Raw genomic sequence first — 23005 nt, forward strand, 5'->3', positions numbered from 1 at the left:
TGAAGACAATTTTATTGTTAGTTCTGTACGGTGTACTGTAGCGGTTGTGTTTTGTTTACAATTTGTTTCTTGTTATTTCAGTCATTTGAAACCGCGTTTAACCAAATAATACGATCCAGTCATAAACAATAACTCGTCCCCTAGTTATAAAACCAAACAGTAAAGCACAAATCAAGAAATTAACCCTAAAATAATAGAAACTAAATTTCATAACACTAGCGCCCAGTGTCACAGTTCACAGCACATGAACTAGTCACAAGAAACAAGCTTCAAAATTTACATTGTGTTGAGAAGTCTACTTGTGTTGGTTAGTCTATGGTAGTGTTTGCCAAAAATTCTGGACAACTTCCTAGTTGTCCAGCTGATCAAATTCCTTTACTAAAATCCAGACATTAGTTATTGATAATTAATAGGCATTGAATTAATTAGGCATTTGTTGTAAATTAATTGAATCCTTGACTTATTACTCTTTGTGATCAGGATACAAATGAAACAGAATCAGTCTTGAATCACTCTCCTCCTGAAAAAGTAGAAGTGAGGCCCAAAAACAGTAAAAACAAAATGTTGACAGAAGAAATGATAGAAGCTTCAGTCATCTTAGGAGATCTCAAAGGTAAAGTATGATTAAAATACACGTTTTTGCAAGGAAATTCACTTTCAATTTTGCCACTTTTTACATTGTAGCTTTCAGCTTTGTCATATACAGGGTGTTCAAAAAAGGTGGGGACATATTTTACCTAGTGATTCCTTGGGTCAAAATAAAGAGAAAATGAAGAATAACATTTTTTCCAAAATCGCTTCTGTCCTGAGGTCTACATTAATAGTTTGTTTATTTGCTTGTCATCTGGTTTGATATATTATTGTTTCATGTTTACTTTAAGTTTTGGATTTTGTTATTAAATACAATGAAAGAAGTGGCTCTAACTAAATGGGTTTTAATTTAATATATTTAAGGGCACAACATGGTGGCAGCGGTAAAGACCCAATAAATTGAGTAACAGGGTGTCTAATATATATGCTGCATTACAATGTCAGACTCAGAAAACTCAGATATAACAGTAAGAAGACAAACATCTAAAATGACACAACATTCAGCAACATTGGGCTTCATTGATAAATACTCCTTTAAACCAGAAGATTGGGGCCCATGGTTAAAAAAGTTCAATAGGTACAGAAATGCTACCAATTTAGATCAAATAGATGGAGAAAAGCAAGTAAATTTCCTTATAATATCCATGGGTGATAATGCAGAAAATGTATTAATAGCAGCAGGAGTAACAGAAGAAGATGAAAAGACTTATGATAAAGTGGTGGAAAAACTTAATAAGTATTTTACACCAAGGGTGAATTTGACCTATGAGAGAGCGAAATTCAATCAACGAGTACAAAAGCAAAATGAACCGATATCCGATTTTATAACAGATGTACATCAATTAGCTTCTTCATGTGATTACAAAGACATGAAAGACAGCCTTATTAGGGATAAACTCATTGTTGGAATAACAGATTCAAAGTTATCTAAGGAACTTCAACTGATGGCTGACCTAACCTTGCATGAAACAATAAATAGATTGAAACAAAGTGAAATTATAAAGAACCAACAAATTACTGTTAACAGATCAAGAGAACAAGATTTTGCAGAAATAGACCAAGTGAAAAAACATCCGAACTTGAAACAAAACATAAGACAATATACTTCTAATTGTTTTTACTGTGGAGGACAGAGGCATCCTAAGGAGGAATGTCCTGCTCAGAATATTGAATGCTACTACTGTGGATTGCAAGGACACTTCAGCCGATGTTGTAAAAAGAGACAGAATAATAAATACAGAAATCAGAACAATAAATACAGAAACCCAACCCTGAATCAAATTCAGGAAAATACCGAGAACAGATTGGAACAGGATAATAGAAGCGAGGACGGGTATTACATTAACAGAGCTGAAGTTAAGAAAATAAGAGCGACAACAAGGAACTACAATAAACAGAATGAATTTGAAATTGATGTAAAACTTGATGGGAAATTGGAACATTTCAAGATTGACAGTGGAGCCGACGTGACGATTGTGCCTCCAAGAATGGCTAGAAACAAATTATTGACTAAATCAAACATTGTTTTAAAAACACCTGGGGGGAAGTATTTAACAGTTTTAGGTAAATTTGAAGGTGTAATTCAGTATAAGAATAAAACAACTCGTCAAACAATATATGTGATCAATGGTCAAGAGGAAGCATTGATTGGGAAACCATGCATCTCAGCCCTAGGGTTCTTAAGGGTCATCAGAGGAGTTAAAAATGACATTCAGTCAAGTGAATATTGTAGCAACCAGAATATCAACACAGACCTACAGAAGATCAAGAATAAATATCCAAGTTTATTTAATGGGATTGGTAAGATGAAGAAAGGAGCTCAACTTAAACTGAAACAAAATGCGGTACCGATGGAGTTAAAAACTCCTAGAAACATACCTATTCCATTAAGAGAAAAAGTGAAAAATGAACTTAAAAGAATGGTTGAAGCGGGAATCATTGAAGAAGTTTGCGGACCTACGGAGTGGTGTCATCCAATGGTGGTAAGACCTAAACCTAATGGCAGTGTAAGAATATGCATTGATCCTTCAGCTTTAAACAACCATTTACAGAGAGAAAATAACGTTTTTAATACTGTTGAGGACTTACTTGGATGTCTAGGGAATTCCAAATGGTATTCAAAATTAGATGCTAATTCGGGGTTTTGGCAAATACCGCTAGATGAGGGTTCCTCAAAATTGACAACATTTATAACACCATTTGGTAGATTTTGTTTTAAAAGACTTCCCTTCGGAATTTCAACAGCCCCGGAAATATTTTGTAACAGGATGAAAAGTATTATTGGAGACATCCCAGGAATTTTGTGTTATATGGATGATATTTTAATTACCGGCGAAAGTAAACCCGAGCATGACAGCAGACTAGACCGAGTGTTACAAGAATTGGAAAAAGAAGGAGTTACCTTAAATGACAAGTGTGAAATAGGAAAAACAAAGATTTCATTCTTAGGTCACATTATTTCTTCTGGTATGATTCAAGCAGATCCCAAACACTTACAAGCAATAATCGATTTCCCCACACCCAGTGATGTGGGAAGTGTTAGGAGATTTCTAGGGATGTTGAATCATGTCGGAAAATTCATAGAAAACCTTGCTGATATCGTTCAACCACTGAGGGAACTACTAAAAAAAGATAGGGCTTTTGTTTGGGGTCCTAGTCAAGAACAATCATTTAAAACAGCCTTAAAGAGTTTACAAACAACTCCTGCCTTAATACCATTCAATTTGAAAAGGAGAACTATAATTTCGGCCGATTCATCAGCTTATGGTTTGGGTGCAACACTTTTGCAAGAACATCAAGGACATTTAAAACCTGTGGCCTACGCATCAAAGAGCTTAACACCGACTCAACAGAAATATGCACAAATTGAAAAGGAGGCTTATGCAATAGTATGGGCATGTGAACGTTTCAAAAATTGTATAACAGGATTGAAGTTTCAAATTCAAACTGATCATAAACCTCTGATTCCTCTTTTAAGTAGTAAGGGTTTGGATGAACTGCCGCTAAGAGTTCAGAGATTTAAAATGAGATTAATGAGATATTCGTACGACATATTGTGGGTACCAGGAAAACAATTAACAACTGCCGACACGTTATCAAGAGCGCCAATCAACAAAACTGAAGAGGAAGATATTGAGAAACTTGCAGAAGAAGCAGAAGCATGTGTAAGAACAGTAGTTCAATCAATCCCAGTATCATCTAATAAATTAGATGTAATAATAAAAAATCAAAGAGAAGAATTACAGGAATTGTTAGATATTACAATTCAAGGATGGCCTAAAAATAAGAACCTATTAAATGAAAGATTAAAAGAATACTGGGATCATCAAGCAGAATTGTCGATCAATGAAGATATACTTATGAGAAATAATCAAATAGTGATTCCTCCATCCTTGAGAAAAGAAATGTTAGATAATATTCATCAAGGTCATCAAGGTATTAAAAGATGTAAAGAAAGGGCTAAAATGTCAGTATGGTGGCCCAAAATTAATCATCACATCGAACAAAAAGTAACCTATTGCCCGCAATGCATTGCTGACAGAGTGCCTCCTCGCCATCCTATGATTCCTACAGAGGTTCCTGAAAGACCCTGGCAGAAAATCGGAGTAGATTTTTGTGAATTCAACAATGATAAATACATAATTCTCATGGATTATTATTCCAAATACATCGATGTATATAAGGTATCTAACTGTTCAACGGCAATATTGATTAAATCAATGAAGACATCGTTTGAAAAGCATGGCATCCCCGAGTCAATTAGATCAGACTCAGGTGTGCAATTTCTATCAGAAGAATGGGAACTATTCAAATCAGAATACGACTTCACAGTGGAAACTAGTTCACCATACCATCATCAGTGCAATGGTCAAGCTGAAAGTGGTGTGAAAATCTTCAAAAACATATTAAAGAAGTGTAAGGATAGACATCTGGGCTTATTGGCATACAATACGACGCCAAAGGAATGTGGTTATAGCCCATCACAACTATTAATGGGACGGATTTTAAGAACAAATCTACCAGTGAATAAAGCAACTCTACTTCCAGCCACTCCAAATCACAATAGATATAGACTTAGACAAAGGGAAGAAAAGAGGAAACAGGAACAACAGTTCAATAAAAGACATAGAGTGACCCAGGTCAAGGATTACCCAGAAAACGCTAAAGTTTGGGTATCGGACCGAAGAGAAGAAGGGGTAATCAAGGAGAAGTTAGAGAACAGGAAATATAACGTTGAAACAAAAAAGGGAGGAAGATATATCAGGAATGCAAAATTCTTATTCCCTATGTTCTCCTCTGGAGAAAGAGAAAATCCTGATAAAGAAAACCCCCATACACAGACACTTCCTCCAAGACAGACACATACACCAAGATCCAACCTACATAATCATTCTTCAACCATACACAGACCTACCAGAATTGTTAAACCTGCCAAGAGGTTCATAGAAGAACTTTAAGAGGGAGATGTCCTGAGGTCTACATTAATAGTTTGTTTATTTGCTTGTCATCTGGTTTGATATATTATTGTTTCATGTTTACTTTAAGTTTTGGATTTTGTTATTAAATACAATGAAAGAAGTGGCTCTAACTAAATGGGTTTTAATTTAATATATTTAAGGGCACAACAGCTTCGTTAACCAGATATCCGCCATTTTGTATTTTTTACATAAACATTTTCCCCTTTTAATATTTTCAACCGATCTTTATGAAACTTTGTATGTATGTTAAGGTAGACGAGACCCGTGTCATAAAAAAAGTTCATCTTGATTCATTTTAAAATTTCAAAATGGCGGCCATTTAAAACTTGTAAACTCAAATTACTCGAAAATGACTGGTTTTATGAAAAAATGCCACATATGATTTTATTTAGCATTTTTAATCACCTATCAAACGGTACCAAGTTCAAAAAGATCGAATAAGAAATAGCTGAAATATTACGATTTTTAGTTGTAAAATGGAGTAAACCTGACTAGCTTCTGCCATATCCTACCCCATTTTACAACTAAAAATCGTAATATTTCAGCTATTTCTTATTCGACCTTTTTGAACTTGGTATAGTTTGATAGGGAATCAAAACTGCTAAATAAAAGTGTTCTTGACATTTTTCAGGGTGACCACTCAACCGGGAAATCGGGAAAACCGGGATTTAGCCGGGAATTTTAGTGATCGGGAAAAAACCGGGAATTAGCCGGGAATCCAGAGTAAAAACCTGGAAATATTTAATTTAATATTTAATCAGTATTTTTCTTCGACAATTAAACAAGAAATGTACCCCAAATGCTACGATGAACAAGCAAACACGCAGTTGCAGCACAATAACACATTAGCGACGTGTCTGACACGGTTGCTATGCAAGATTTGCGACCTTGATTTACTCTTCACTCTTCAATATTAGGAATGATCATCGATAGTCGATGTTTTCGAGACATCGATGTTTTGTCCAAGTATTGAGATATCGATGTACACTGGAACCCTCCAGTGTACATGGGATAAGCATCGATAGGTTTACCATCGAATATCGATAACACCATCTTTAACATCGTTGCAAAAACATGGTTATCGATGTTTTTCCGGTTTTTATCTGGTGTTTGTACTCATAAACAGCAGATGAAAAACTGGAAAAACATCGATGTTTTTGCAACGATGTTACCGATGGTGTTATCGATATTCGATGGTAAACATCGATGGTTGACCTATCGATGCTCATCCCTATTCAACATGTACATCTGCCTCCAGTTACCAACTACTGAGTACTGATCGCCTATATTTTGGCGTGTGACGTGCGGTCGGTTGTTCCCGCCTGCCCTGTCCCCTCCCCCGCCTCCTAGTGTAGTGAGCGTGAGCGACAGTCTGTGTGAGTGAGACAGAGACATTTGTTGTTATGCTGGAGTCTTGACCTTCACCCCCTAACCTAAACCTCACAAGTAACAACGTGCAGTGCCAGTGCGAGTGCGGGCGCCGGGCGGTCGGTCATCGACTTCCTGATTCTGTGATTTACGACATGCGTGTCTGTAGTACTAGTTCTTACATAGTTTCAAGTTTCGTTTTTGCCGTGTTTAGCTACCAAAGGTAAGTGGTACTCATTGATGTATTTTTATTAGTAGGCCTATACATTACTTTAGATTTAGACACTGTTGTGTTGTGAAGCAAAATAATGCTAAGACACTGTTGTGTTGTGAAGCAAAAATAAAATGCTAAGAGAACTACAAATTATTGTCCATCCTATTATCCTATTATTATTTACTGAGTTTAGAAGTCTCAAGTCTTAACTCTATATTTAAAATAAAGAAGTGCTTATTGGAGTCTCATTCAACAACTCAACATTAGATTGCATTTAAGCTGCATGCTGTTATTATTTTTTTAGCGTTAGGTATTTCAATGCTGGTGTTGGTTTTAAAAACTTGTTTTCTCGCTGTCTTACTTATTTTAGATAACGAATTAAAAATTCTTCAATGCACACATTTTTTATTTTTATTAGCCTTTAGATACAAGAGTAATAAATTAATTGTAATACCTAAACAAATTAGTTTTTTACTATTGTTTATGAAATCGAATCCGTGAACCACTATTGCCTATACACAAAATAAGACTTTCCATGTAATGTTCAAATTTGAAGCAAAATTATGTGGTGCAATCTGTTGATAAGGATAGTCAATGGTTTCACTGTTTGAAGTCTACTCGACACATGTTAACATAGACGTAAAGAGTAAAAGCAGGGAACCGCTCCAGTTCTTGCCGACACGAAAATATCGTACCCTCCCGGATTTTATTGTACCCGCCCCTCTATAACTAAATAGAAGCAGGGAACCGTTCTTGTTCATTACGCCACGAAATAATCGTGCTCTTTAAATGCTGTTTGAATTCTTTCTGATTACAGTATTTATTCGCGGTTCTGTTATTTGAGAAAGATATGTCACTGTAGTAGAAGATGTAAAATTTTATTTTCATTAAAAATATTATACTCTGATGTAGAATGGTGGCCTCAATATATAGTCGATTTTTAACTGAAAGCCGCTGGAGCTCGGCCCTACCTGCGAGTGAGCCGACCCACGCACACACACACACCATCACCCAAATCGCCTAAAAGCCCCGATCCCCTCCACTACCTAGAAATATAACATATGTTGTATGATACCTCAAAGTAGCAAATCATTTTAGATATACTGTAAAATGCTTAGTGTTAGTAAATTTGTTGTTTAATTCCATGTAAAATGAGTCCAAATACGAAATTATTACAAAATGAAATAGTAGAAAAATATTCGTAACTTCTACATTTTGCAAGCAAAAAATATATTGTTTGGTATCATTTTACTTAACATTTTGAGCTGAAGCCAAAAGCATTAACCGATTCTATCAACGATAGTAAAATTAAAGAAAAATGATAGATAATTTCTTTTAGCCAGTGATGAGTCACACGACAGGTGTCTGTTCCGTCCTAATCCCTTGCGTGTGTGTGTGTGAGAGAGAGGCCTGCGTGTGTGTGAGTAGGGTCGACGACCCTTCAGCCAGCCGCGTTCCCTGAACAATCATACTACATATAAATTTGTATTCATTTTTGTAACCAACTTCAATTATTGGAGATGCATGGAACGCAATATGGTATCTCGTTACGTAATGAACTGCTTATCGCGAGCTTTAGGGGAATCCAAGTTTTTAATACCAAGTGGCTAAATAATTTTAGATACGTATTTGACGCGATTTTCTTTTTATTTCAGATAACCATGTCTCTATCAAAGCCGAGTACAACAACTTTTCGATCCTCATATATTTTGGACTTTCCCTGGGTAAAGGAAGATCCACGTTCAAATACTTCCGCATTATGTACTTGGTGCAAAACTACCATTAACATTGCTAGCATGGGAAAAACCGCCCTGAAAAGCCATTCTAAGTCAGCAAAACATTGTTTGAACGAGAAAAACCGGGAAAAATGTTTGAAAATTGGGATGTTTTTTGAAATTCTGATGATAAACGTAATGAAGCCAGCACCTCTTCTCTCCATACGGATACAGCCACTGTTAGTGACCAAGTTACTGATCCTGGCCCTTCTACACAATCCACTGCCTTGCCACAGACCTCGCCCCACAGTACACCAGAAGATCAGCTAGCTCGAAGAAATACTCCTGCCCTAAAACATTTCTTGTTCTCAGAATCCGTTACAAAATCCGAGATATTTTGGTCTATGCAGATAGTTCTCAATCATATATCTTTCAGAACTGCAGCCAAACTAGCCGCTGGGTTTAGTAAGCAATTTCCAGATAGCGAAATAGCTGGGAAAATCAAGCTACAGAGAACTAAAATAGGGTACACCATTGTGTTTGGACTTGCACCGTACTTCCGGCGGCAGCTGGAGTCGTCATTGAAAGATGCGTCATACATTGTTGTTTGTTTTGATGAAGCGCTGAATAAAGTGTCCCAAAAACAACAAATGGACAAACACCTTAGATTTTCCAAAAAATCCCAGATTGAAACGCACTACTTTTCCTCTGTTTTCTTAGGAAATTCGAAAGCCTCTGACTTGTTGGATGCCTTGACTGGCATATTACCGAAAGATTATCTAAAAAAAGTCATTCAAGTATCAATGGATGGTCCTAACGTGAATTTGAAAATGCTAACAGAATTAGAGACCTATCTAAAAGAAATACCGGACAGTCACTTATTGCTAAACATAGGAACTTGTGGCCTTCACACATTGCACAATGCATTTAAAGTTGGAATAAATAGCACAGGATGGGAAATAATCACTTTTTTACGTGCTTTGTATAATCTATTTAAAAACTCACCTGCCAGAAGGTCTGAATATGTACGGCTATCAGGATCTAAATTGTTTCCTCTTCAATTTTGTGCAGTAAGATGGGTTGAAAGTGGACCTGTAGCAGAAAGGGCATTGAAAATCTTGCCCAACGTAATTAAGTACGTAACAGAAACGACTAAAGAACCCAATTCCTACAGCTTCAAGGTTGTGAAGGAAAAGATTAAAGATAAAATGTTGATGCCTAAACTCGCATTCTTTTCATCTATGGCCTCAATGATAGAGCCGTTTCTTCGTGAATTCCAAGGAGACCAGCCGATGGCACCTTTTTTGTACCAAGAATTAAATTCACTAGTGTTATCGTTTATGGAAAGAATTGTAAAGGAAGATGTTTTGAAAAGTGCTAAAAACAGAGCAGAAAAAATCCAGCTTACTAATGACAATCTGAAACCTGCCAAAACTATAGATATAGGCTTTGCTACACGTGATGCCCTCAGAAACTCAGGCGAAAAAACACAATTGGATGTATTAACCTTCTGAAATGAATGTAGAACGGCTATTGTAGCCATGACGAAGAAACTCATGGAAAAATCTCCACTGCATTATAGTTTGACAAAATACATTTCTTGTTTGGACCCAGGAACAATTGGTTTCGATAGAGCACTTGCTGAGGTTAGATTGACAAACTGCTTGGAGTCTTTTGTTTCAAAAAATCTAATTTCTGGAATAAAAGCCGACTGTATTAAGAAGCAATATAGAGAAGTATTCCTCTCTGAAGAAACTATGCAACTGTGCAAGAAGTACAAAAGAAACCAGGTCCGATTGGACAAGTTTTTGTTTGAGATTATTTCCAATAACGGAGGGACAGAACAGTACAAACATCTGACTGAATTTTGTTCAATTATTTTGACACTGTCTCACGGAAACTCCACCGTGGAGCGAGGTTTTTCTATCAACTCCGAATGCATTGTAGAAAACCTGAAAGAGGAGAGTCTGGTCGCTTTGCGCCAAGTTTATGATGGGATAAACACAGCTGGTGTCCCGGTAGAGCAATTTGAAATTACTAAGGAGCTCGTGCATTGTGCAAGAAACGCTCACTCACTTTATACAGAACATTTAAGAAAAAAGGAAGAAGAAGTCGGTGAAGAGGAAAAAGCAAAAAAACTTAAAAGGAAAGCTGAACTGGAAAAAAAAGAACTGGAAGAGAAGAAAGCAAGAATCATAGAAGATGCAAGAAAACAGGCAGCTCTACTAGACGAAAAAATTGCCAATTTGAATAAATAAGTTTAGGATTGTATATTTTGTGGATTCTATATTGTGTACATATTAAGTTTTTTAAAATCGTGTTCTAATAACGTTACTCTAGGACAAATGAGTAAATCATTGACAGCTTACATTTTTTTATAAGTTGCGTTTATTTTTCAATTAAGTGTGATTTAAGTGTTTTATATAAACTATTTAAAAGTCTTAAACATCTTTTCCTCTGCCACAAACGTGGAATCAACTACATCATACTTGTAAGTATAATTTGTATGTTTATTTTGCATGTTCTTTTTCTACTGGTACATATAATTGTTTTTTTAGAACTTTTAATAACTCACTAATTAACAGTTATTATTTTATATTTTAGTATTTTTTGTTCATGTAAAGTACCATGTCTTGAATTATTAACTATCATACTATACACACGTTATTAATTTACTATCGTATGTATATTAGCACATCAGTATTCATTTCAATATTTATTTGCATGAATTGTTACGGGGTGGGAGCTATTTGACAGACGCAACATTCTTACTACGTTTTACTCAGATAATTGGGGTCGGTGCTCGATGTGGCGGGAGGAGGGTGCGAGGAGGGAGGGTAATTGACCTTGACAGCCGGCAGTATCCGGGCGGGCGGGCGTCGGGCAATACGATCAGAAACTGTACAATGTACAACATAACCACTATGTCCGCGTCAGTTCCGTGCTGAATTGTGCGAATGAGTTGGTAGTTTTTTTTTATTTCAGCTCTTATTAAAATGCGTCTTTACGAAATTAGTAAATTTAGCAGTATATTTTCATCTGTTGGTATGAAAATAGGACTTCAATACGCCCTGGAATTCCTTGAAAAATACCCGGGAAAACCGGGAAAAAACCGGGAATAAAAAAATCTGTTTTGAGTGGCCACCCTGTTTTTTCATAACGGTATGAAACATGCTCAGACATGCAGTTTTTGAGTAATTTAAGTTAAACAAATTCAAATGGCCGCCATTTTGAAATTTTAAATTGAATCAAGATGAATTTTGAAGAAATGAACATGAATCAAGAAATGAACATTGGTCTTTTCTAGCTTAACCTATATACCAAGTTTTATAAAGATCGGTTGAAAACGTCAAAAATAAAAAAGTTTATGAAAAAATACAAAATGGCAGATATCTGGTTAACAAAGCGATTTTGGAAAAAATGTTATTCTTGATTTTCTCTTTATTTTGACCCAAGGAATCACTAGGTAAAATATGTCCCCACCTTTTTTGAACACCCTGTATATCATTAAAACACAAATCAAATCAAAACTTCTTTATTTAATAAGAATTTAAACTTCTTTATTAAAACGTACTTATTACATTAAATAGTGTCAAATAATGCTTGAGCCTATTTTCAAATTATGATACAGATTATTGGATCAATGTAATGTATTACAGAAAATAATAATACAGTAGACCCTCTCTAATCTGGCACTGCACCACCCCGGCACTCCAGTAATCTGGTGTCTTTTGACGGGTGAGGGCTTCCGAGATCCTGGCAAAATTCTGACTATCTCCGGCGGCCATATAGACATCATCATCTACTCCCGCGGTCACGGAAACGTCATCATCGTCTTTCGCGATAGCGGCAAAATCATGAACATCTTCTGCGGCCGTTTAGTCTTCATAATCTACTCCCGGGGTCATTGAAACATCATTGTCGTCTTGCACGATCACGGCAAAATCATGAACATCTCCCGCGGTCATCTAGACATTATCGTTGTCTTCCGCGGCCATGTAAACATCCTTATTCACTCCCGCAGTCAAGAAACGTCATTGTGGTCTTGTACGATTGTGGCAAAATCATGAACATCTCCCGTGGACGTCTAGACGTTATCACAACTCTCGTGGTCACGGAAACGTCCTTGTCGTCATGCCCGTTCAATAGCGGTTTGAGATAACGTGATCTTTTGGAGACATGCTTTAAGTTCATTTTAAAAGTTTTTATTGATACACTCCAGTAATCCGTCCGGCATTTTCACTAATCCATTTTTAGTTTCCACTTATCACGGTCCTATATCTGCCGGATTACTGAAAATCTACTGTCATAACAATTCAAAGACTGCTACTTTTAAATTGTTTAACTAGGCCCTAAGTTATTTTTGCACTTATTCATCTAAGGAGTAAAAAAATTAATTTATAAAAAATTCTTAACTTTTATTTTTATTTTCTTAAGATTCCTTCCTAATGTTTGTTGGTAGTGGAAATAAAAATGTAGTGCCCATGAAACTAGCCTTCTTTAGAAAAAAAAAAACAAGATTGTGTGGCTCAACTGGTTTACCTTTTACCCCCACGGGCCGATTAGATCGGACTTACCTGATGTCGTGAAAACCGCCACGGACCGATCTCATCGGCTCGCAAATTTGACGCGAAGACCGCCGCGGGCCGATATGATCGTCGCTGCAGTTCAGTGCGAGAAACGCCACAGGCCGATTAGATTGTATTTTTATTACTGCGCGGTTATTTATAGACCGATTTCCATTAATTTCATGTCTTGTAAAAGGCTTGGAATCATTATAAATGGCTGTTCTTTTTGTTTTTATTGTTAAAGGTAGTTTTTACAATATACTAACGTGTAAAGTCGTTTCGATCAAGTAGGCCGTGGCCTCGCGCCAAATGTCTTGGTGCCACGCTGTCTACGCCACCTGACGTTGGCGGCATTTCTGTCATTGTCTTACTGTTTACTGCTGTATGTGGTCAGTGATGTTGTGATTTCGCCTTTTGTTAGTTATAACAAAGTTTTATGGTAATTTTTATATTGTGCTAGTGTTAGAAATGAGTAACAAAAGGTGCCCCGCTTTGCCCTTAAGTGAAAATACACTTGTGAACCAGATAGTTGCGAGTGGATACGAGGTACTTAGTGACAATGAAGACCGTGATTCCCTTCTTGACGATATATCGTCTTCCGACTCTGAAGACATTGTGGATGATACAGATGAAGATCCGACGTATGATCCGGATCCGCAACAAACTCGTTTAGAATCCCTGTTATCTCTGAACATGGATCGTGGGCGTAGGCCTATAGGTTTCGATATAAATTTACCTGGACCTTCAGGCGGTTTAGTGTCCCAACGATCTGAGGAAAATCAAACCATGGCATTAGATAGGCTTCCAGATGTTGCAACGCATAGCAGTTCAGATGAGGACGACCCAGGCATTCTAGAGAATATGCAACGCATTGAAAATCGGTCGATCGTTCGAGGAAGAGGACAAGGTTCTAGCATTGGACGTGGACGTGGTCGAGTACGAGTACGTGTACGTGGACGTGGACGTAATCAAAATGGACCTACAGGACCCAGAGTACCAGCACAAACTTCTGATTGTGAAAGTAGTGAGTGGGAGGAAATAGAAGATGGTCAAGATCCTGGATATCCTGAAATGTTTCCTTTTTCGGAAATGGCCGGACCCAGACATTGTCCCCCCGAAACTCCAGCCCAATAGCTTACTTCTATTTATTTTAGCGAATTTCCCATATAGGGAATAAGCTATTACCGTAGGTCTCATGGTAAGACCTAGACCCGGGACCGATTTACTTTTTCGTTTTGAGGTCCCCAGAGGCCAAAAACACCATCCGTTCAAATTCATATATAAATATATTCATATATTCATATATAAATTATATATATGTGTCCGTTAGCGCGATAACTCGAGCAAAATTGATCCGATATTGATGAAATTTGGTACAAACGTGTAAACCTACATTTATTCGAACGAGTTCGCGAACCAGCATAATTGGACCATGGGATCAGGGGTTTATGGGAGGTTTTATGGGGTAAAAATGGGTTTTTCTCATTTTTGACCCTAAAAACTTTAAATTTCTAAATTTCTCTCTAGACCATTTTGAAGAGCTTAAAAAAACAAATAATTTAGTATATTGAAGTGTTTTTGAATGTTCATTGACTACGGAGAAAATTAAAAAAAATTGTAAATTTAAAATTCTCATGTTATTCTTATGGAGAATAAATTAACTGTTCTAGTTTGCTTGTTTATTTGGTTTATTTCATACTAAGCTATCAATATTTCAATTGAAAAAACACACCTCAACATCTTCCCCGTAGCAGCAAACCTAACTACTCACTAAAATTAATGTTATTTAAAAATGGAAATAAATCTGAAAATTTATAGGGAATATTTTAGTAGAAATCAAGCCGGGTAAATGGAAATTCGCTTAGTATGCAGGTTTGCTGCGACGGGGGTATTTTACCAATGTGCTGTTGAACACATTTGCAGTAGAAACTAACAAAAATGCACTAGGGTATTTGAGTTCTCGTGAGGGCAATAAAAGCCCCAGAAGCCAACTGCGATCTTGGGTAAACACAAGCGTGGAAGAAATGAAAGGTTTCATTTCTGTAATCCTAAACATGGGAATCATTAAAAAACCGACTGTCAAGAGTTACTGGTTTACCAGTTCTTCCCAATCTAACTCCTGGTTTAGCAAGTTATTCAGTTGAAACAGATTCAAAATTTTATTGAAGTTTTTTCATCTGGTTGACCCAAACACCCTCCCAAATCAGAATGAGCCGAACTACGACCCATGTGGGCGTTTTCAACCGCTAATTGACCATTGCAACCGTCTTTTTCGCCTTTACTATATCCCTTATGAAAAATTGTCAGTGGATGAATCCTTGGTGGGGACAAAAAAACGGATCGCCATGACACAGTATATCCCCAAAAAGAAGCACCATCGGTGGGGCATAAAACTTTGGGTCCTGTGCGATGCTCTAACCAAATATTGCTCACAGTTTTACTGCTACAAGGGTGCTAGGTTCGAAACCGACCGTGCAAGGATAGATAAATATGGATTAGGGGCGACAGTCGTGGTAAAACTACTCGAGATGGCAAATCTTCTGAACAATGGCTATCATTTGTATTTAGACAATTTTTTTGTTACAAAAAAACTTGCCAGATATTTGTACAGCAAATCTACATACCTAACCGGAACACAAAGGTTGGATCGCAAGGGTATTCCTCGCCAACTCAAAGAAAAGTACCCAGTTGGTAAAAAGGTTTATGTGAGGAAGGGAGCGGTTTTTCAGATGGCATTCCGGGAGAAAGCTACTAACAAATCTCAATTTATTCTACTGTCAACAAAATCTGTGGCAAGGAACGTAAGATATGCAATACGAAGATCTGGCAGGGTTGTGATCAAAAATAAACATCGTCTACCAATATAATAATGAAATAGGGGGAATAGACGGGACGGATCAAATGTTGTATACGCATTTGGATGAAAGGAGATGTATGAAACATTGGAAGAAGGTTATTTTTAATATATTTGGCCGAATGATACTTAATGCCTACGTGTTATACAAACAAAACACTGACAAGCCTGTTTCCCGACTACAATTTCAAATCTCCATAATCGAGGCCATGGCAGATGAATGGCTGACAGCCAAAAACGCCGCAAATGTTCATGGTGGTGATGGCGGCGGGGATGGTCCCAGAAACAAGGTTTTGGGGTGGAAAAACTCGAAGGACACAAGGAAAAAATATGCTGTGTATGTAGTGGCAAAAATAACCCAGAAGGCAAGAGAAGACGCAGCAGAACCGTATGTGTCAAAGGCCGGTTGCCATTTGGATTGTCTGCCCCGTCATAAGGGTCAACAATGTAAATATTAATCAAATTTGTTCATTTTACTCTTTAAAAACTGGTTGTGTGTTCCTTTAATTTGTGTGTGTGTCATTTAACTCCCTGGACATAGAAACATAGAAACTTCAACTCCAGGAATATTTTGGTGAGTTTCAGCAAAATAGTTTTCAAAACTATTTAGAATTATAATTTAATTTTATAGTTCTATGAGGAAGCTTGTTTTTAACTTGAAAATATTTCTAGATGTAATAATTTCACGTAAAAAACTGCAATGGCTTAATTGTTACAGAGCAATAAATTGTACCTAGCAAATATTCCAAAAATGCCTTTTTGTGAAAAATACACCTTTTGTTATTTTTTAATAGTATATCTTTATTTATGAATATATCTTCTTAGAACTGTTGTGGTCTCATAAGATAATTATGTTTCCAAAAATGTATAGTTTATGCATAAAAAAGTTATATATATACACGTTTTAAAATTTTAAAATTGAAATTTTATATTAAATTTACAATTTTTTTAAAACTTGCTCATATTAATTAAACTAAAAAGTGGTATAAGCTTTCCAAACTATATATGTACATGTAGAACAGTTAAAGACAAACAAAAAAAAAAAATTAAAGGTCTAGCTATTATTTACGCGGAGTTATGATCGTTTCAATAGATGTCGGCAAATTAGTGGATTTCGCTGCGGCGATTCTCAGTCGTGTCGCCAGCTGTTGGGTTGGCAACCTTCAGACAGTCAGCTGACATAGCGCTCGGTGGTCTTCGCGCGCAATGTTGCATATGTCCGTGGCGGTAAAAGGGTTAATCTAGTGTTGTGTTTATGATTTTTTTAAGGCATTATGTGATTTGCTTTAGTGTACATCAGGGTTTCAAAAATATACACATCATATACTATTAAAATACCCAATTTGGAAAAACATTCTTTAACAGACTGTTATGGGTTTGAATTAAAAATTATCTTGATTGCTTTTTCCTTTTTGAAAAAAAAATTCTGATCGGAATCTTTGTTTGAGGTAGCTATATATATTGCAATACAGTATGACAAGTTTATAAGGGAGTTTATAAGAGCCAAGTATGGTAAAATATCCATATTGCAAACTCGGCTCATCTGTTGCAATGTATAGCACTCAGACGACATCTTGTCAACATGGTTGACACAACAAACAATGTGTTTATTCCATGTTAGATGCTGGTCTAATATTAGCCCAAGAAAAAATGTATTGCCATCAATCTGATTTAGTTTTGTATAATTTAAGAATAAATTTTAGCGAAATTTCCCCTATAGGTAATAAGCTATTACCGTAGTACTCATGGTAAGACTTGGATCCGGGACCGGTTTACTTTTTCATTTTGAGGTCCCTAGAGGCCAAAAACACCATCCGTTCAAATTCACACACATATATATATATATATATTTACATACGTGTCAGTTAGCCCGATAACTCGAGCAAAAATCATCTAATTTTTATGAAATTTGGTACAAACGTGTAAACCTAAGTTTATTCCAACGAGTTCGCGAAACAGCATGATCAGACTATGGGAACAGTGGTTCATGGGGAGTTTTATGGGGTAAAAATTGGTACTTAAACTTAAAATTTAGCATTTTCTTTTCAAACCATTTTGTAGAGCTTAAAAAAAAAATTATCTAAATATATAAAAGGCAAAGCCCTCACTGACTGACTGACTGACTCACTCACTCATCACTAATTCTCACACTTCCCATTTACCTAGGAGGCTGAAATTCGGTACACCGATTCTTTGGGCATTGAATAGGAAAACTAAGTAGTTTGTATTCTGATCGGGCTTTCGGGCTCCGCCCCAGTGGCTCTGGAGTTTCCCATGTTAACCTTATGATTTTTCATATTTAAAAGGAATTTCTTAATAGCTGTTTCAATTAAACAAGTTGGTTCTGTTCTATGATGTTCAATAGCATTAAAGTTACAAGGATTACCAACAGGGTGCAGCACTATTATTTTTTTTAATTTATGACTACAGCCAATTTGCAACCAAAAGGTGAGTGAGCGTAGCGAACAAACTTCAACCAGGACGTGATTGAGCCATGCGAACGAGCTCACTTATGAAGTAAAAAGGGGCAAAGCCCGCGGATACAGCTAGTTAAATATATAGATGTCACCTATCACTTCCGTCGTCTTCATATGTGAGCAGACGTAAATAACTCTGAGCGCAGGGCTGCCACTCTCACAATCTATATTTCTTCCTCTTCAAAATGACATATTATATCACTAGTAATAATAACTTACAGTGTATGTAATTCGTATTTTCCACATCGTCACCTGACGACCATTGGCCATTTGTTAAAAATTTCGAAAACAGCTGTTTTCATAAAATCGTACCGGTTGTGCAATCAATATTTCGTTCTAAATATTACTACCACAATGAAGATAAAATCAATGGCTATCCAGTGGTACCACCCGCAACATCCCACGACGAAAATTATCCGAGCAGGGTAATGCCAAACAAGACGTGTTTTGCCAGTTCCCAAGTGTCTGCTGCAAAAGTCGTGCCGCGCCAAAAATTCATATGATTTCTAATCGTCGTGACATTGTTATATACCTGCTACAGGGTTTGTTTATGTAATAAAATGAAAGTTCAGAATGTGATCTTTCGAATGGTAAATATATTATTCTCATCTGAGTAGATTGTTAGTGTTTTTTTTACCGCTAAAAAAATTTCGGCCCAGATCGTCACCAGACGACTTTGGCCATTCTAAGCATCAACGCCAGATCGTCACCAGACGACAATCGGCCACTGCTAGGGTTAAAGTTTGAAAAGTTGGTTGTATACTACGTTTTCTATTATAAAAAAAAAAAAAACTGAAAACAATAAAATTGGTCTATAGCTTGAGGGGGTCCATTGGACATTAAATTGTTATCATTTAGTAATAAGTCAAATCTTTCATGGTTGGCTTAAGCCATTTCCATAATTTCCTGTTAGTTTATGGAACTAGATTTTGAATATGTCATTATTAGGAGAAAACATAATGACAATACACGATGACAATTTTAACACATAATGATAATTTTAAAAATTACAAAAAAAAATAGGCCTTTCAATAATGACAGTGTAATATTGAGTTTTAAATTTCCTTAACATACCAATTACACAAAATGGATGGTTCTGTTTCAGATTTTTTAGTTACCAATACTGATATGGATGTATCACCAGCACCAGATCCTTATGAAAGTGATGGTGAGTTTAAAACAACTAAGGAGCAGAAAAATTATTCAGCTGTTTCAAATATTAGTCTAAATTCAAACTGTAAACAAACATTTTCTCCCTAAGAATAATATAGGAACTTTGAAGGCCACTGATATAGAGCCCTGATGGAATGTTAAAGATTTTTCGGTTTATAGCAAATCTGCAGGCCACGACCTATCCAATTACACCTTAAACATGGTCATCAGATGCTTGGCAGCTTCAAAACAATTTACCACAAAATTCATGTTGGCCTATTAATTATGTAGAAGATTAGGGGAATTAGTAGCAACTATTTTTACTGACACAAGATTTGTTCTGATGCTTAAAAACATAATTTTTTTCATGCAACACAGCTTGTGTCATTTAGTCAGGAAGAAAAATTCTATTACCAGTAGCTAAAAACTTAAATTTTAAAAAGGAGTTTGTAAGTATTATAAACTGTTAAAATTCTTGTATTTAATTCATATGTTTGACACCAACAACAGTGTAATTTAATTTTTTCTCATTATTATTGATCTAAAAAATACAAAAATATATACGTCTCCCGTCTAATAACACTTGCAATAAGATATTTACACTTAAAAAGCTGGCTGAATAAAGTTTCTGATTTCAATTTTTATACTTCTGTGTGTAGATCAATTATGATAGAATACATAGTTTTGTTTCAAGTTTTGTCTGTTGGTAACGCACTGCATAATTTATCGTGAATTAATAATTTTAACTAAGGAATAAATAATTGCAATCGTGATGCTTAGAACTATTACGATTAAGTACTTTGTTACCTCTTTATTACTTGAAAGAGTATTACTGAGGACAAGCATTAACAAAAGTTAAACTATGCATAAGCAGTAAGCACAGAGAAGTGAGGTACAGAGGAAACAAGCTTATGGGAAGACTGTGCACTTTCAGATCTGGTATGTTGTGCCGTTAATATACTTGTGACGACCAAGGAAGAGACTAGGCAGCGAGCACTCTGGATTTTTCTCCGCTGTGGTATATGAGAGCGAGAGGGACTTTGCTCTAGACACCAGTGACTAGTGCGAGACACCATTAAGTGTTCCATTGAATGTTTCCTCTTTACCCTTTTTATCTGTATCATAGGCTATATCTTGTTATCTACAGGTCTTCCCATATAAAATCAGGCTGATTTCATGAGCTTTAAAATAGTTGAATTGACTAAAAGACCAGTAGAATCCCGCCGTTCCTAACCCTAATATTTCAATTATCTGCCTATTTCAAACTATAGTTTGTAAATTATTTAATTTTTGTAGTAGATAGTACAATCTTAACTACTTTACCGTGTACATCATTGAAACTAGCGATGTCCTTGCAAATGTCGGAAAAGCTCACAATGTCGTCACAAACATCAAAAGAGCTAGCAATATCACCATAAACTTCCCCGAAGTTAGCAGTATCACACAAGTCAGCAATGTCTATTCCATGAGCCACTGGCAATAACACTATAAACTTTAAAGATTCAAGCGATGATTTCGCAATCTTCAGCAAGGTTGTCAATGTGACACGAATGTTGAAGATGTCAGTGATGTTGCTTGATATTTCCTAAAATAAAGTGATGGTATTTCCTATAGAAAAAATACTATCAAAATCTCCTTGACCGGTAGAATTTAGTGATACCACAAATGTTGGTTGGCCTAATTTGCAATGTTGCCACAAACGTGAACAGTGGAGAATCTGGCGATGATATGACAACAGTGAACATTGCTGATGTTAGTTATGTCCTTGTGAAGCTTTTAATACACTTAAATGCTAGGGCAGCATCATCATCATCTCTCCTGATAGCAGCCATTACACCCACACATTTTGCGCTGGTAGCTACATAAACATCAACTGTAATTTTGCCCTAGATATGTTAATATTATTTCAGAAATCTAGTTATTACAAACAGGTTTATGTTCCAGTAAGTTCAGAATAACAGGACTCTACGATATTATTGAATGAAAACTAAAGCCATATCTATTTGTGGTGCAGGGTTAACATGGTTTCTTTTGGACAGTGATTGTATTCTTTTAGAAAGTGGTTTAAAAACCAATATTATGCATTTTATCAATTTTGGAACAATTTCAGCAAATTCACCATTTTTAAGGCTGAGCCCTCCTCTCAACAGTTTGGACTACAGCTTCAATCTGGCTGACAACGAAGGTGTCTCTGACCTATTTGATGTTCCAACAGTGAAGAAATAGCCAAACGCATTCCTAACCATCAACTATGTGATATACGAACAGTCAATTACCTATTTTTTATGTGTCATATTGAAGTGTTAACATTGAATTGACAATAGGTGTTTGTAACCTGAGTAATGAACCCAAGGACCAACATTTTTTTTAAATGTAACTGTGTAAGTCTGGAAAAATTACATTATAAAATCTATTACCATATGTAAGTAAACTATGTCTGCCTGTACATAAATGAGTGTGCCAGTGAATGTCCGTTTCATATAAAACACAGATATTTGTTTTGTCTAGTCAATAACAAACGTTCTTAACATCTTCAATGCTGAATAATAAAAATGATTTATGTGCGATCACTTGTATTTTTCAACACTGTTTGAACATGAGATATTAAGCTTTATTATTAGGAATTTCAGGAGAATACGGACAAGACATTTAAACCATTCTTTACATTGTAGCTTAATTGTCTATTTTCTCATGCCAGATACAAGTGGAAACTAAAGCTTAAACGGTTATTCACTGGTGCTCTCACTATATTTAGTGACTAAAGTAGTTCTTTTAATCCCTCGAGAGACAAGAATATTAGCTGGATTATTGTTATTGGAATTTATTTGTGTTCATCCTAGTGTTACATTTTAACTTCACTTTAATAGATATCCCGTTATCGATATTTAAGAATAGTTATAATAAAAAAATGTTTTAGCAATTTTAACTGATAAGTAACTTTTTTAACCTGATGCACATAACTTTTTTAAACTATCACCTGATGTAAAACAGTATGTGTAATTAGCTGGGTTAGCCTTCTTTTACACCAGTGCGGTCCAGGCCTGTCCCGTATCGAACGAAACTGTTTTGACTATGGAATCTTATGGGAACTTTCACACTATCGTGCGGTTCCTGGACGAGCCTAAAATTCAATGCGGGCTCTCAGAGGATGGTTAGTATTTAGTACATTAGCTCTTACCTATGCTTTTACACTTATGCTTTCCGGGCTGATTTGCCTAGGATGTAAATCAGTACTTAAGTTTTGCTACTCTGTCCATCAATGGCTAAGTGCAGTTGGTTTTTCAGTTTTTTTTTTTGAATTTCCCATAAAGGTAATAAGCTATTACCGTAGGTCTCATAATAAGACCATTAAGACCTTATCATGATTATGGAACTGGGATCACTTTAATTTTTCGTGTTGAGGTCCCCAGAGGTGAAAAACAATCAGTTCAAATTCATATATATATATATCCTTATATATAGAGAAAAGAATTTATTTATAAAAATAAATACCTCTGCCTTAAACAATAAGGTTGCCAATGACACAGAAAAATAGTACACATAAAATATCTAAGGATTATACAGCTATAAGACTGATTAATTTTGATG

General features: G+C 36.0%; 1 protein-coding gene across 3 annotated transcripts in view; it reads left to right on the plus strand.

Annotated features, from left to right (window-relative positions):
* The window catches only part of LOC129004922 (transcription factor E2F4-like), a 91306-nt gene extending 69408 nt beyond the window's left edge, over positions 1-21898 (plus strand). For all 3 annotated transcript variants that reach the window (XM_054433629.1, XM_054433630.1, XM_054433631.1), the window contains 3 exons: positions 481-613; positions 19371-19433; positions 21528-21898. In XM_054433629.1, the coding sequence (XP_054289604.1) occupies positions 481-613; positions 19371-19433; positions 21528-21643 (312 nt within the window). In that variant the 3' untranslated portion in view covers positions 21644-21898. The remainder of the gene's footprint in view (positions 1-480; positions 614-19370; positions 19434-21527) is intronic.
* Positions 21899-23005: the final 1107 nt, after the last annotated feature.

The sequence above is a fragment of the Macrosteles quadrilineatus genome, unplaced genomic scaffold (genome assembly GCF_028750875.1).
Source record: "Macrosteles quadrilineatus isolate MER2022 unplaced genomic scaffold, UCM_ALF_1.0 Scaffold_13__1_contigs__length_4303367, whole genome shotgun sequence".
NCBI classification, from domain to species: Eukaryota; Metazoa; Arthropoda; class Insecta; order Hemiptera; family Cicadellidae; genus Macrosteles; species Macrosteles quadrilineatus.